At 38.9% G+C, this 17,179-nt stretch overlaps 1 protein-coding gene across 1 annotated transcript in view; it reads right to left on the reverse strand.

The window, feature by feature from the left end:
• LOC124270908 (autophagy-related protein 2 homolog A-like) overlaps window positions 1–13,575 on the reverse strand; it is a 76,106-nt gene extending 62,531 nt beyond the window's left edge. Inside the window, exons 1-5 of the mRNA XM_046705968.1 lie at window positions 13,321–13,575; window positions 7,495–7,663; window positions 5,459–5,620; window positions 2,285–2,387; window positions 1,527–1,701 (exon numbers count right to left, since the gene is read on the reverse strand). Of these exons, the coding sequence (XP_046561924.1) occupies window positions 1,527–1,701; window positions 2,285–2,387; window positions 5,459–5,620; window positions 7,495–7,663; window positions 13,321–13,488 (777 nt within the window). The 5' untranslated portion in view covers window positions 13,489–13,575. The remainder of the gene's footprint in view (window positions 1–1,526; window positions 1,702–2,284; window positions 2,388–5,458; window positions 5,621–7,494; window positions 7,664–13,320) is intronic.
• Between the last annotated feature and the right edge of the window lie 3,604 nt (window positions 13,576–17,179).

Consider the following 17,179-nt stretch of genomic DNA (forward strand, 5'->3'; position numbering starts at 1 on the left):
TTGGCTGGCTTTTTATCCAATCAGGTGCCTATGCAGAGAAGTTGAGCGTACCAATCACTACTCACTTTCGCTTCTTAAATTTTCTAACCGTTTAAATTTGGCAACACAATTGATGCAGAGGTACTCTGAAAGAAGTAGAAGCTCTTTCATATATTTTTTTAAAGTTTCAGATCTGTGAATTTGTCATTATTATTTCACCAAAAATCTGAGTGGCACTGCGAACAAACCTTCTTGACTGAGACCGCTATCTTTAACACTGGCAAGCTCTGTTGTTACGGCGGCTTAGCTGATTGGCTACTGTGAGAATGTGGAGCCAGCCAAGGGAGGTAATAAAATCATCGCCCCCAAGCCGTGGATGCATCCAGGGTATAGTGGAGAGTTATCCTAATCCTGGAGATTATCGAGGATGTGTGTAACAATGCAGTGCCAAACACGCTTTGAATATTTCACAACTGCAACTTTCCATTTTAGAAACTACAATTAATGTCAATCTAAGCAATTGGAATATGATGACAAGTTGCAAGGGTGACCACCCGATCCTGTTAGCCACCTCTTACAACAAGCATGGGTTGCTGAAGACCAATTCTAACACGGATCTTCATGTGTACCAATAAATAAGAGCTTCCATGAAGATGCAATCTTGTTAAAATAGATCTTAGTGTTCTCTACTGGTACACAAATATCTGACGACATCACAAGATCACATGACTGGTAGTGAAAGAAAGATCCTTCATCAATCAGACTATCACTTATGAAGTCACAAGATCGAAAGTCTAAATGTGTTTTGTAATAATGAAACCTTGTAAAGCTTAATTCAGGACATTTTCAACAACAGTCAAAGGTTGTAAGAATGATCCTAAATGCTAAAATGCCTCTGCCCTTCCCTTCCATGGCATTAACAGTTGAAAAGGAAAAGAGTTTTCCACCGTCAAATCTTGAACACCTATTATTAGACAGTCTAGCATTTCCTTTCTTCATTTTGACACATCATTGTATCCCAATTGTGTAGATCGATGCTCATGCTGTTGATCACTGGATTGTCTGGTCCAAACTCCATTATTTACAGTCCGCGCCATATAGCTGGAATATAGCTGGGCATAAAAATAAACTAACTCATTCACTTTCTTCATGTTGCAAATTTTGAATAAAAATATTATGTCATTGCCTAGTCAGTAATAAAAGTTGCCACTTTGATACATGTTCCCCTAATCTTGAAAATCTGCTTCATGACTGGCTAATAGAATTGCATAATGCCTTTTCAGGAATTTGTTTTACAAAGCAGAGCCACTGATACATCAGAGAGATACAAAACATATTTAGTACATAAATTCATTGATTTAGGTATCTTACATTTGTTTTAAAAGAGATATGGTACTTGAATAAATCATATTTAATTGATATATAATTGATAATGTCAACATTATCAATGGAATGTTGTTATATCGCTGACTACTGCTTCTCACAACACTCGTTCACCATATACATTTGTTTGTATGTCTTGACTTACTCTTGGTGACAGCTCAGGCGAAGTCTGGTCCTTGGTGCTGGCTGGGATCTCTGAAGAACTCATCAAAGAACAGCGACACCCCCATAACGTGGATGTTCTTGTGAGCAATACCAGCTGGCTCTGACAAACCTCCCAAAGGATTGTCCACAGGACTACCATCCTGCTCAGTGGCAATGTCATCAAAATATTCCATCCTGAAAACAGACAAGGGAGACACTCAATCCAGTAAAATGAAAGCACACCTACAAGGATGTATTTTGAGTTATTTGACAAAAAGCATAATCGTCTGTTCCAGAATGTCCAAACTTCACAAAATTTGGCACAAAGTTCATGCAGCAAGTAGGGCTTCTTTTAACTTCCATGAATCACGCTGGCATCATTGTAACAAGTTTATTACGTAAACAACTTAACAAACATCATGTCGACACCACAAAGCAGCTATATACATATTCACTGGTAATGCGGAACGGTGGGGTAGTCTAACGGTCAAAGCATCCACTTGTCATGCTGACGAACCGGGTTCGATTCCCCACATGGGTACAATGCGTGAAGCCTTTATTTGGTGTCCCCCGCCGTGATGTTACTGGAATATTGCTAAAAGCGGCATAAAACCATACTCAGTCAATCATTCACTGGTAACGAAGGCATGTAGTGACAATGTATTGACGTTGATCAGAATGTGATACAGAAATAAAACTGCCTATTTAGTTATTGCCAGGATCAGTAAACAAGGCTGCCATATTTCTGGTTTTCAAGTACATGCAAACTACAGCATACCTTTCAACCTTGAGCTCCAGAGCTACTCCTCTGTCTGCTCCCTTGTGGAGATGCTCTAACCGGATGGTGGTGTCTACAAAGGACATCTTTATCCTGGACAGCACTGGAACATACAAACATCTACATGAACCACTAATATAGTACCTAGTGATACGACCGCCTCCGTGGTGTAGTGGTTAGAGCATCCGCCCGGAGAGCGGAAGGTCGCGGGTTCGATCCCCGACTGCTTCATACCAAAAGACGTTAAAATATGGTACTTGTTGGTTCCTGCCTGGCGTTCGGCATTAATGGGTACAACAAGGACTGGTCGGCTCAGAGTCAGTATAATGTGTCTGAGTGGGGTATTCATGCTTCACTGCGGCATGGTATCTCAGTGGGCTAGCACTATAAAACCAGCTTCAGTCTAGGCTAGTACAAGCAGCCGCATACACATACACATACACACGCATGCACGTCGTCATATGAGCGAAATATTCTCAAGCATGACGTTAAACCCAATTCCATTCCACCACCACCACCACCACCCAGTGATACAGTCGGGCTAGCTATGCCTCAAAGTTACTTGCCCACAAAATAATTCACTAGTCCGAAATTTGAATGTAGACATGGGTTTCATAATTCAGCAGCTAATATGATAAATATTTTTATCGAGCCATAATACTGGACGATTTAAAATTGTGTTATTACTTAACAAGTCGGAGAGAGTGATATATTTACAAACTGACCCCATGAAAATTCACTAGCCAGTCAGGCAAGTGACAGTGGAGATTTACTGGCCTGACTGGATATTTACTGGCCACGGGCTAGAGGGCTAGTGGCTATTTCACACATTGATGTTTTTGTAGTATGTCATTTTCAATCAGACATCAATAATATGACTTAACAAATACCATATTTTTTAATATCAAAAACAACATAACTACTCTTTCTACTGAATGTTTATGCATCGGTGCACAAAATAAAACTGTGAATATAATCACATGTAGAGTGTACCTACTCCATCATGTTGATACCATGACATGCACTACCAATGACTTGCACTACCAATGACATTTATGAACTTTGAATGACCAACAAAATGACTAACAGGAAGTTAACATTAGCCAATCAGAAATCAGTACTATTTCAAGATTCAGCATGTTTGGGGCATTTGTTTCAAACTGTTTACAAAGTCCAAATAAACAGTTACTTGAGTGTCCGGATTTGTTGACTCTAATTGAACATGTGAAGTTTTAGGCCAACTTGACCCTGAAGGTTAAATCATATTTCATGTAACCTCAGGAAATCTTGGCCTTCAATAGAGGTAAAAGAATATCATAAGGGACCGTTCATAATTTATGGTCAGAGGGAGAAATGATCATGATGATGACTTTTATGAAGAAGCATGTACAATGTGAATGACTCCCCAAATAATTTATGTACAAAGAAAGTTAAGCTCTGCATATCAAGCACATAATCAATGAGAACCCCTTCCCATAATTTTAAGCATACTGTTTTAATAGTTTTATTGACAAATTAAAACACACACACACACCCATCCCTCCCTCCCCTTCCCTCCAAGTACATTTGTACAAATTGATGATGCCCTACCTCCTCAGAACAAAATGGGTGATCCCCCCTTAAAATCACCATCACCCCCTTTGCCATAAATTATGAATGGTCCCTTTTGAGAAGATCCAACATAAAATACTCAACATATTGCTAATACAAGACTTTCATCACACTATTCACAGTGAGCAATGATGAAAGTGACATTCACAGTCATACTGATAACACAAAAGAACATTTTTATTTGCAAGCTTAATTGGTGCAACAAATATGGAGTGTACACACATTATTGCAAACAATTTTGATATTGAATTACACACATTATTTCACGAGAGTGCCATTAACACAATAAAAGTGACCTAGACATCTGACTGACAGACAAAACACTACACATATGGCAGTTGTGGATTCAGCTATCTATACATGTGTACTTATTTTCACCGTTTTCAATGCAGTTACTGATATTTGCTGTTATTCTCATTGCATAATGAGGCACTCAACTGTACTGAAGCATTAGACTTAAGACAGTGGTTTGTAACAGGTGTTAAGAAAATAATTTTAGAGCCACTTGCCACAGGGCATGTGACTTGAAGAAAGTAACTTGTCCTGAGTAATTTTCCACTTGCCCAGATGTTTATGACATCATCATGATGATGTAATTATTAAAGAATGAACCAACATGGTATTTGATGTTAATGTTTACTGGAATATTTATCGAGGAGTGATAAATAGCAAAGAAAGATAACTCTAGTTTATCATCATTGCGAAAATTTCTTCATTTCGTCAAATTTTAATAGCTACATTTTGAGCAGATATGAAATGAAATCCAAGTTTATTTGCAGTTTGAAACCGAAAGCAGAAATTATCTAGTAGCCTACGGACAATTAAGATACCATTATTTGATCACCCGAAATGAAAACTGACTTGTCCCGGGCGTAAGGCGATGGATGTTTTGAACCCCTGTGTAAGTAATCCAATCTGGACAAGACAAAACCGACCGCCTCCGTGGTGTAGTGGTTAGAGCGTCTGCCCGGAGAGCGGAAAGTCGCAGGTTCAATCCCAGACCGCATCATACCAAAAGACGTTAAACTATGGTACTTGTTGGTCCCTGCCTGGCGCTCGGCATTAATGGGTACAACAAGGACTGGTCGGCTCGGAGTCAGTATAATGTGTCTGAGTGGGGTATTCATGCTTCACTGCGGCATGGTATCTCAGTGGGTTAGCACTATAAAACCAGCTTAAGTCTGGGCTAGTACAAGCAGCCACACATACACATACCCACGCATGCACGTCGTCATATGAGCGAAATATTCTCAAGCACGACATAAAACCCAATTTCACCTCACCTCACCTCACCAGACAAAACCAATGACTGATATCATGAGCAGCAATCCATATTTGGTATAACTATGACAGCCACAAACAATGTCACTAAGTCTGGCCAACAAATCCAGGGCCCAGTTTCACAAAGCTATCGTAGCGCTACAACTGTCGTAAGTTTATGTTAAAGTATGGGAGTTACGACAGTCGTAGCGGTACGATAGCTTTGTGAAACGGTCCCCAGGATGTTGAATCTGATGTTGTTGGGAACCAGTTTAACCCTGAATCCCCTTGGCGTCCACTTACCTGCATCAATGGTCTGGGCAAACATCTGGACTCCCTCAAACCCTGTGGTTTCTTCAGATGCTTCTTCTGTGAGCTTCTCAGACTTGAGGACTTCCTGAGCCAGCTGCATGCTGGATGTCATGTGCATGCTGTTCAACATGGAGAGTGTGTCCAGGCTGTCTCCTTCAAATACATCACAGAGTTTTACATACCAATATTTCAATGTTATTACGACAGGGTTAGGACTTAACACTAGCTAGCTAGCCAGGGCTTCCACAAATTCATCTAGGCTGGTACAAATTTCCAGACTTCCCTGCTGTTTTAAAATTACATGGGCATTTTACTTAGGAGATCAACATATTTGAATCTAGGTCTAATCCTACTATGGTGACATGAATAATTGAATCTGGGCCAGACATTGGCAACAGAATCCCATCCTCTTATGACAAGTACTAGCACAGGGTAGCCATGCTTACCCAGAACACCAACTGGTAGTCTGTCAGACAGACCCTGAAACAAATATATCCAAGAAATCCCATTTACCGGTAAGTCTAGAATATGTGGCAAGTCTACATAACCACAGTTTCAGGAAACTGAAGAAAGTCTCTGGGCTCCATTTCATTTCAATTTATGATTATTAATTATTAACTTTTTTTTCTGGAAAATATGTCCATTTCAAAGACTTGATGTTAAACTAACAAACTGGTTTCAGACAGATAACCATGACTATAATGCTCTGAGAAGGGAGTTATTATGTGTTGTATGTGACATGGATCTTGAGCAATGGTTTCGTCAGTAGTTAATGTAGTCACAAAGAAATAGTACAAATCACACTCATTATGTTTGACTGGATTAAGGACAAGATGTTTAGATTGACTTCAGGCCAGGTAACAATATTAACTTGTCCAGGTAAGGAGGGAGAGTACTAATATTTTTTTTCAGTAGATTACACATTTTCACACACGTTAAAAGTAAACTTGATATCAATATATCAAGTGATCTCTTTTGGGCCATATGGGTGGTGGGGTAGCCTAGTGGTTAAAGCGTTCGCTCATCATGCCGAAGACCTGGGTACAAAGTGTGAAGCCCATTTCTGGTGTCCTTTGCCATGATGTTGCTGGAATATTGCTAAAAGCAGCATCAAACTAAACTCACTCACTCACTCTCTTGGGTCATACTATACACCTCAAGGCTTTAAATGCAAACAGAAAGGGCCTGAGGACATGGTGGATAATGCTGGCTTCCAGAGGATATATGAGCCACAATAAATGGATGGGTGATAGCACACACCTGAGATCACGAGAAATATGAAATTTCAAATTAAAAGTTCTATGTTACTAGAGTTTAAAACGGAGAAATACAATCAGGGGTTTCAGTACTGATGAATTCAGCTTATAACAAGACATTACTCAATGAACACATTCCTCATCTGTTTGAGTATGATAAATACACTGAAGAGATGGAGAAAGTCTGTAGGTTTGTGTTAAGGCCACTGGTATATATATACAGTAATGGCTTTGAAAAACAAAATATATAGAACAATCAGCAAATTACCATATTTCCCTTGTTAGCCAACAAGCGTCAATAAATTTACAGACTGTCTACTGTTAGAGGTGCTGTATTCTGCTTAATACTAGAACAGTGATGATGGTCTATCTTACACAATCCCAAATCATATCAGCAGTAATAGATGCTGGAAGTGAATGGGAGTAATCATTACATGTCATAAGGTCATGTGATTTTGTCAAATGATGGACCCAGGTTCTATTACAGACCGAAGTTGAATAAAGACCCAGTTTCTAACTTTTGGACAGAGCACATGGCCTGTGCCCACTTGCACAAAGCGACTGTATAGCTAAGACTGTCCTATGTCTGTGTTAGAGAATGGGAGTTACGATCATCATAGCGCTAAGGCTGCTTTGTGCAAGTGGGCCCAGGTGTCAACTGGAGGAGGATGTGTACTGGCGACCCGGCATCAAATAGAGGAAATACGGTATGTTTCAGCAGCTGGCACCTTAACAGTAACTACTAAAACTCTCAAAAGGCAAGGTCATTACCACTATCATCCCATTGTTTGGGTTGTATTGTGAGCTCCAGGCCAGTGACCTCAACTGTGGTGCTGTCCGTCAGCAGCGAAGTCCATGGAATAGAGACCGAGATACTGCCAATAAATCCATCCACGATCTCAAGGGGGATGTTAACACTCTCCAATGCCTCGTTGAGTGCCTGTCATAAAAAAATGTCATTACTACTAAGAACAGCTAGACACTCGAAACTTCAAATAAAACTGCATTGTCAGCAGTTTCTCCTCAATAATGTCAGATGTCATTATTTATACATACGTTTGAGTACCATGAGTCATAGCTATTGCCATGTCCTCGCTATCCTTGGAATTAACAGAGATGGACACAAATTGGATAAAAAAGTTACATTATTTTCAACCACAAACTGTTGTGTTTTAGCAGTCCAGTACTTTAAGACTATATTGTGATGAATGAAATACAGCAATGTAGGTAAGAAATGCAGATTCAAAGACAAATCATCTAAAAAGAGTGTCATACATCTAACAAATTGTGAATTTATTCCCCTTTTCAACCTGTCACATACTGCATACAGCAAGCTTGAGACAGTATCACTGCAATGTTATTTAAACTATGATGTCACAGCAGTGTCACCCTGAGTTGTGATGTCATAGCCATATAACATCATCATGCAATGAGAGGTGCATGTTTGAAATTGAAATGGGAAATTTGGTAAATTGAGGGACATGGAAAACATGTTTTCATCCATTTGCTAAAAGATATGAACACAAACACTAAGAAATTATGAAGTTTGTTCTTGATGAACATTATGTCCATTTGGGATTCCAATATTATGGCAGGTGTAACAATCTGATACACCAATAGGGCTGAATCACTGTCAGATCAATAGAGATGGGCCATTATTGAAGGCCAAACCATTTGAGAGAAATTACTACCATAATGGCTTGAACCATTCCAATCTATCACCCCCTTTATAGCACTACCTGGAGAGTATGACTATGCCATAAGTATCTTGTAAACATCACAGAACTTCAGCTTCCAGCGCAGACAACTACTTAACCTTACAAGCAATGATCATTACTTCACTGCAGACAGCATACTGTCCAGCTTAACTACTGGCTGAAGTGGGTAGTTTGTGGAAGGTGGATCTATTAAACATTGTAATGAAGTCTTTTACACTTTGCTACTGGTAGACATAATGCATTCTTGTTTACATGAATCACTATACATGTATAGGAAGGAGACTGGCTGATCAGAAATCAATTTGAATCCTCACTTCAATAAACATTCATGGCCACATCAATAAATACTTTATATCTGTGACAAAATTGTTTGTGTCTACTTGTCTGATAGCCTGAACATGGCTCTTAGTAACATTTTCTACAGATATCAGTGCTATTATATGGGTGGATAATATACATGATAGAAGAGTGTTAATGGAAGTAAGAAGTAACACAATATATACTGACACACATTGAAAACGCAAAACCAAATTCAAATGAGGAAAACTTAACAAACAACAACACTTGGATAAAAATTGTTCTACAAATATGTTGAGAATTTCATTGTGCTTCATTTTCATAAAAAATGATTGCAAGAGTTCTGCCAATATGACTGACACGTCAAGCATCACACACAGACCCCCCTTACGTCCGTCAGTAGCGAGTGTGACCTCCCTGAGCCTGTACACATGCACGGAGTCGATGTGGCACCGGATTAAGCACAAACGTCGAACAGGTGCTTTGGGGATGTTCTGCCACTACTGTTGTAAAGCCAGGGTCAACTCAGCAACGCTTGTTTGGCTGGCGTTGACGTTGCCATTGATGAATCCGGCGACCAAGCTCATGTTCATGTTGCTGCCTGTAGATGCATTGTCTGCCATCTGCAAATGACACACAGAACCTGGACCCATTGAAAAACACCCACTGGTTGGTGATTCATGGTGGTTGGAGGCTATGTTGCTGTGCAAAAGGAGTCTGTTGACTTCGATGGCGTTCGCGTAATGGCGTTTCCCGATATGGCCCCTTAGTGCCACAGCCTGCAGACATCAAATGACTGTCACAGCGCTGATGTGGCGTCCTTTACGTCCTACGGTGTTTCGAGGTGAGTTTGCTGCTGTCTGAAAGCGGTTTCTTTGGTGAACTCGTCGGATGTGCCGTCGTGACCGGAGTTTGTCCTGGTAAGGGACAGTCACGGACGCTTCCAGTTTGCTGATGACGATTTTGGAGTCTGTTGATGGTGGATGGGCTCAATCCGAAGTGGTGGGTGACCTCATTTTGTGATGTTCCCACCAACAGCATCCCGATAGCTTGTTCCCTCTGCTGTTCACTGAGCCGTGGCATTGTGTGACTGCTAGTGAAACGGTTGAACCATAGTGCCTTTTATGCGTCCAAAACCTGGCTTTGCATGTGTATATCATGATCATCATGCACCCCAACAGGTCCAAGGAATATGCCAGAGTTGTGTTTTCATGAACTGTACCCATGCCAGAAACACGAAAAGGGTTCGAACCCAGATGTGCATATGGTTTTATTCGGCAACCTCACATCACTATATCTTCGTGTGGTAAATGAAATTGCTTCACAAAACTTTGTTAGAAATTGCCAAAATGGGTTTTGTGTTTTCAATGTGTGTCAGTATATGTTTCATGTAAAAAAAGGAACAAAATAAGAAAGAAAGGACAGAAATGATAGAATGACTTGATAATGACTTTAATATCGATTTCAGATTGTTAGAACAATTATACATGAAACTGAAGACATGAGAAAACATAAAATGGAAGGTATTTTTATAAGATCAAGATGGATTTAAGGTGGAGAAAAAGTAACAAGGTATTTTTGTTGTATGAAAAGAGAAATATTTTGTATGCAAAGTAATAACTCATATCAAAAAGCCAAATGGAGTTGTTTTCACTGAGGAGGGTGACATTACTGAAGAAACAAAAATCTTCCATGAGTATTTATATCAATGTCATGAACAAGAAGTACACCACAGTTATGATTTGAACAGTTTATTGTCTGGTGGCAATATCTTAAATTTGAGTAAACAATTATCTGAAAGTTTAGTATCTTCAATGTGCCCTGGCGGCATGACTAAAATGTATACAGATAATACTCAACTTGATTCATTTAATGAGAAATGAGATAAATTTGACCAGTTCAAATGGTTTATAACCTATTTTTGCACATCAACAAACTGTTCTCACAGATTTACATGGGCATGGAAATCTGAATGTAAGCATGCATAACAGGAAATCCCATTTCAGATGATAACATAGTTTGTGGGTTAGTCTATATGTCCAGGACAACTATTCTTGCAGTTATGTGTTCAAGAATCCAGCTCTCAAGTTTACAGGTGTACATGATGTTTACTGATTTATTAAACAAATTGAAATGACATAATTCTTGTAATGTTTTAAGTTCAATTGGATCATGAATAGGAATGGGCACACTTACTTTCACAAAGGCATACCGGTACCTAAATTGTCTGTCTGGTGAACAATAGCACCCTTTGAAAAAATTGCATTTCTATCCCTGAAATTACTAAATGCATTAAAATCAATAAAAGACCTGGCACAGATGGATTTTTTAAATGTTTTGGGAATTCCTTGGGTGTCTTCCTCCTTCATGCTATTAACTATGATTTTGAAATAGGCCCGGAACTATGAAAGTGAGAAACTAGGTATAATTACATGTTTCCTAATTGGAGATAGCCTAAACAGTTTTTGTGGAATTATTGGTTTACTGTTGTTTTCATTTGTGTATCTGTATGAATGTGTCTCGTGTTCATGAGTGCGTGTTTGTGTTTTATTTACACACAAAAATCTTAAACCTTTATTTCTTTACATTCATACGAAACACTACCAATATTCGGTTGATCACCAAAAAGGGTGCGGGTCCTTTCTTTGTAACATCAATAAAATATCAATTAACAAAATAATAGGAGATTTCAGTAAGAAGGCTTAAAATACTATGGTTACAGACTGAATAATGGATATGTTTCTAACTGAATGCCACATACAATTATCATGAATTAGGAGGGTGGGGTGAGATATTGGCATAATCATCATAGCAATGTCTTTATAATGTCTGACCTGTATTTCTCGAGCATTTCAAATCTACATCAATAAGACCAAATAACTGCAAAAATAATCTAGTTTGTGGTCTGCATGTCAGAGAAAGACTCAACTTGTATTGTTTTTATAACAATGTGATGACGTATTCCAGTTAATACTGATATAACAAGCAATACACTATTTCGTATGAAGATCCAGATTAACCAGTGGTCAATGGCATGAACAAGTAGCCATGCAGTAAGAGCATGACAATCAGCCAGATCATGCATGACACACCGTTATGTAAACATATAATCCCCTTCTTAATCAGCTCTTAGAAGCATAGTGAACTGAGCCTCTCTTAAACCAGCATGCCTAAGTTCCATAAATTTACTTAGCATGTTGTAGTTTCTCAGTATACATTCTTTTCAATGACAGCAATTAACACCAAGAAAGTAGTTCTCATGAAGTTAGAGATTCATGACATCGCCATGACTGGGTCACAATGACATACAGCTTGCACTGTCTATCATTTTGTTTTTTTCATTATATCAGTTTTCAATGACAGCAATTAACACTAAGAAAGTAGTTCTCATGACACCTGAGATTCATGACATTGGTATAACTGGGTCACAATGACATACAGCTTGTACAGTCAGACTGGTTAGTCATGATGAGGGTTTGATGAGGAAAACCCTTTTGTGAGATCAAGCTTCATGCATTCCTCACTTATTCTTTACTAAGATAATGATGTGGAAAAGCATGTAAATGTACATACCAGAAAAGTACCAAACATTAATCTGATGTATCCCCTAAATGAATTCAAAGTTTTGTCCATGCTTACTTGCCATGTGTTCATGCATATTCATGTATAGAATAGCACATGATGAACATGAAAAGTAAGCAGGTAAAACAAACTGTCAACATTACTCAGCAGGACAGTTCGTACATTCTTTGTTTGTTTTCTTTGTTCACAGAGTCAGTCATCTGTGTCAGCATGGTCAGTTATCACAAGTTCACATACGTTTACATACATCATGCTGAATCTCTTTATCCCATGTCATGTCATGATGTATATAGTGGCATGTGTCATTAATTGTTTATTCAAATTAGAAAACATACACATAATTTATATTGATACATCACTTTGACGGGTACTGGCTTGTCAGCTGTAATATCTCTACTATTTTAACATTCATACATGTTAAACAATACACATTGCAAGAAAACACAATCTCAATTCACCAAAATTTGAATTTTGGGGTGTAACAGTACATTACTGCTGGCAAGTTGCAACCAAACCACAACACACAAAAGAGATGATGCATGTTGCAATACTGAGATGAAAATAATGACATATAGTCCATTTATCAACTAGCTATTTTATAATCACGTTCTGTAAGCATGTTTCAGAACAAAAGATTCGTGACATATTGGCAATATGTCACTTTCTGGCCTTCGCCACAACACTTTCATTTTCTTCCTGCCACTGCTTAATTTTGTAACAAAACTACAAACAATATATTCCAATAGTCATTGGTTATGATCATGTTGAGAACAAAGGTCGTATACGGCGAAATAATCTTGGAAACAAAGAGAATATATTACACATTACTACGCAAGAGCCATGACACAAAAGTAAACAAACGAAGCTAAAGGTCGAGTACGGATGTGGGACGATTTTGTTGTTATTGTCAACTGTATTGGTTTTACGAGTGAAATAAAATGTGATGTGTTTTGACATAAAATCAGCAAAACTGCCCTTGATAGTTTTCTCATTATCTTACCTCGACATCTAAATTTAGCTCTTTGATGACACCTTTTCCACTGTACAAATCAACGCTCAGCTGATCCAAAGACAGCTTTTCTTTCAAGAAATGACCAACATATCTTTGGAGAAGATATCTACATGCTCTCTTTTTCCAAGACTCTGGTATTAATTTGTACCAAGGCATCTTGATTCCCTGGCAAGTGCTGTACAGTTATGATGAAAACAAAGTACAGTCTCGCGAACCAAAACAAAACTACGCCATTTTCCTTGTAACGGGACTAGCGCGAGTATTTTCAAGGGAGATAATCTTTAATGTTGTCGAACACACGCGAGTACACTGAGCGCGAAATTTAAAATTCAGAACCAAAGACGTATATACGTCAATACGTCTTTGTCAGAGCGTACCTTCACCATTATATCAAGTGTTGTTTCACCAAATGTAATAAAAATAAATTCCAAGGAAACTTCGGCTAGACATTTTGGTAACTGATAATTAAATTAATAGTGATAGTTATCACGTGAAATTATAAGCTATACGAGAAACATTAACTGTTATCAAGAAAGAAAACGATAGCTTGGTGCCGTTCTAAAGTGTATTTGGTCAAAAAGTAAGTCGAACCTGAGATCTCCAAAATGGTCAGAAATGTATTTTTTTAATTAAAAAAGTTGAACCACCGAGGAAGGATCGCGTGTACATGTCAACCTGGTTATGTTTCATATATATATACGGATGTTTACATAGCAGATTATGTATTTTTTCGCTCCTCATTCGATTTTCAAAACCCTCGGTCGGTCTCTGATACCTCATCTATCTATCAAGTAATACAAAAATACAACTTATACTATAAATAATATATACCTGTACAGGAAAACGCAACGGTTAAATGATTACGTAATAATTCATAAGTTAAAATTCATATCAATTAATGCCTGATATATATAAAATTGCACTTTAGTAGTACACGAAAAATGGGTTCCATTTACCAAATTGTTTGTTTTGGTGTGAAATTGAAAATACTGAAGGATCAGCACTGTCAGTGAACTTAAGACCCCACTCCAGAAATCAAGTGAGAGTGGATTAGTACTATCTTAATACAAGACCCTCTGCTGTTTGAGAATATTGTCAGCATGATCTTCTCAAATAGAGAACATTTATTATATGCTTTATTCATTTAAACAATTAGATGATGTAGCAATATGTCATTAAAATAAAGCAATTTATTTTATAATTATTTTTTATATTATTATTATTATTTTTACAGATTAAAAATTGTATGCAGCAGAGAGGGTTCGTGTGATCCTGGCACAGTCAGGCTGGTAAGGCTCATCATCCTCAGGGCCCTTGTTTAGTTAGGTTATCGCGAATGGGACTTCTCCCAGGAAGTCATCAAGAGTCCAGTGAATGAGTAACCCACTCAAGTGTCAAAGGGCTGCCGATGTAAGGCACTCTTGATATCAGGAGGTACCAAACCAAGGGCTGTCTGGGATGAAAGAGACATTTCAAAGGCGAGGCGCATATTTATCATGGTGTGAAAATTCAATACATAAATTCATTGGCTTTATCAAAAGGACAAGATGGTACCAGCACTGAGAAGTCATCAGTCAGTGAATGGTAACCTACTCCCAAAGAAACATAACATAAGCTGTCTAGCGGTGTATGGAACAGGTGTACATCCATTCCATCACATCATTAGTTGATGGAACTGCATCCATTCCTAGCATCTAAGGTGTGTGTTGAAACAGGGAAATAAAAGAATAGATTTGGATACTACAGCGGGAAGGGAATCCGTTGTGTTCAGCCCCTCGTATTCCCCTGTCCTGAATGTTTGAAACCACAGGGGCGTGTAGAACGCGTTAGAAGGACAGCGTTAGAAAGACATATAGGTATAAGGATCCTTATATAGTACTAGGGTAGGGTATATATACCTATATGTCTTCTAACGCTGTTTCTAAGCGTACACGCCCTGTGGTTGAAACAAGATACGCTTATGAAATACTTTCACCTCAAAGAATCTGCCATTGTCCGAGGGGACCTTTACTAAATGATTGTGCGCCGGTGGGGAACTGATCTGAAGCAAAATATGCTTGATGGCGTTACAAAATAATAGAAGCTAATTGAACAGTTAGGGTGACCACTATAGAAAATATGGATTTTTATTCCATATTCAAATTTGATTTTTCACATTTTTCTGTAGTGCACACTAAATTACTTCGCATACCCTATATACTGGGATTAGTCTGTCTCATCGTCCCTCAACCACATTATTTTCCTCCCGCCTCGCCCTTTCTGTAATGCAAAGTCCTAAATGAAGCATGTCTAGATTTCCTCAGGTTTTGAATCTCCTATCTCACTAGGTACTCATGAAATTCTGTGCTGTTAGGGATATGAGAATTTGGGATTCAATTCCGAAAAGACATACATCGAATAGGTTCCAGGGTTTTATCCTAAAGAATGTCGATAAAATACCCGAGATTATAGAGGATGTCTTTCGCATAGACTGACACTGTTATCGCAAGGCGAAGATTGTTTTATGGAACAGATTCTGTGTCACACATTCAGAGTTGGTTGGTTGGTTTGTTGTTTAACGCCGCACTATTCCAGCTGTATGGCGGCGGTCTGTAAATAATCGAGTCTGGACCAGATTATCCAGTGATTAGTTTAGATTTACGCCGCTTTTAGCAATATTCCAGCAATATCATGGCGGGGGACACCAGAAATGGGCTTCACACATTGTACCCATGTTGAGAATCGAACCACGTCTTCGGCGTGACGAGCGAACGCATTAACCACTAGGCTACCCCCCTACACACTACACATGGGATCTCCCAACCATGTTGTACCCAGGACCTGTTTCGGAATCCTTGGGGGATTAAACGGTATCACTCACTCACTCACGCTCGAGGATTTAGCTAAGATAATCCTCTGTCGGAGGGTTTGTTTTGGCTGCTTGAACATTGTGTATGTGGTGTCGGATAATGCTCATTGTCGTTTAACAATACACCGGCATTCCTTTTGATCTTGCCACCTGTCTCCCTTAACTGAATCTACCCTCGTGAATGTCCAAGTGAACAGGTGGCTTTTACCGTTTGTGATTATGGTGAACAGGCCCCACCGACATTCTAACATTAGCACCACGGTACAGTAGCTCGCCTGGTTATTTAGTAACAATAACATCCACTTAACGAAAGTTTCGAAATGGCAGTATTTTTTCCTGCATATGTAATAAGGAAACAAACTGAAAGGATAATGTATTGATTTGGACAAGACATGTCATCAAAAGGGGGGTCATAAATGCCACGTTAATATCTCTCAGCCAGTTTCATAGAGAAAGCTTACCATCGTTAAACAGCAAAATACGCAGTTTTGTAGAACTGAATAGCACGGTCAATTTCCACACACACACACACACCCCGATTTTAACTTTACCGATTTCTGAGGAGATGAACGATGGACAAGAAAACATGACTTTAGTTCCTATACAGGATAGGGTTCCAGTCCGCTTGATGATGTTCATCCCCACAGACAGAACCTCTTTTGGGTTATCATGTCTTTGTTGTTTAATGCCGGACCAGACTGACTTGTGATGTATGTGCACGATCTATACCGCTGGGGTGAATATGTTGTCACCCAGTCAACTGCGTCAGCAAAGGTTGATGGGGGCCTATTCTAAATGTCAGGGCGTTTTGGAAACCCTATCTTGAAACTGCATGTCAAGTCTGAATTCTTGGAGTTGTTCCTGTGGTGTATTAAAATTCATTCCTAACAACACTGGTATTGCCAAGCTGATTGCTAAAATCCACGCCCAGCTACTGTTATTTCTGTGCCATGAAGATGCGCTAAATCCCCACACTTGCATTTTTGTGCCCAGGTGGTG

Source organism: Haliotis rubra, unplaced genomic scaffold (genome assembly GCF_003918875.1).
Source record: "Haliotis rubra isolate DU_JTF1 unplaced genomic scaffold, ASM391887v1 Scf156, whole genome shotgun sequence".
In the NCBI taxonomy this organism is placed as follows: domain Eukaryota; kingdom Metazoa; phylum Mollusca; class Gastropoda; order Lepetellida; family Haliotidae; genus Haliotis; species Haliotis rubra.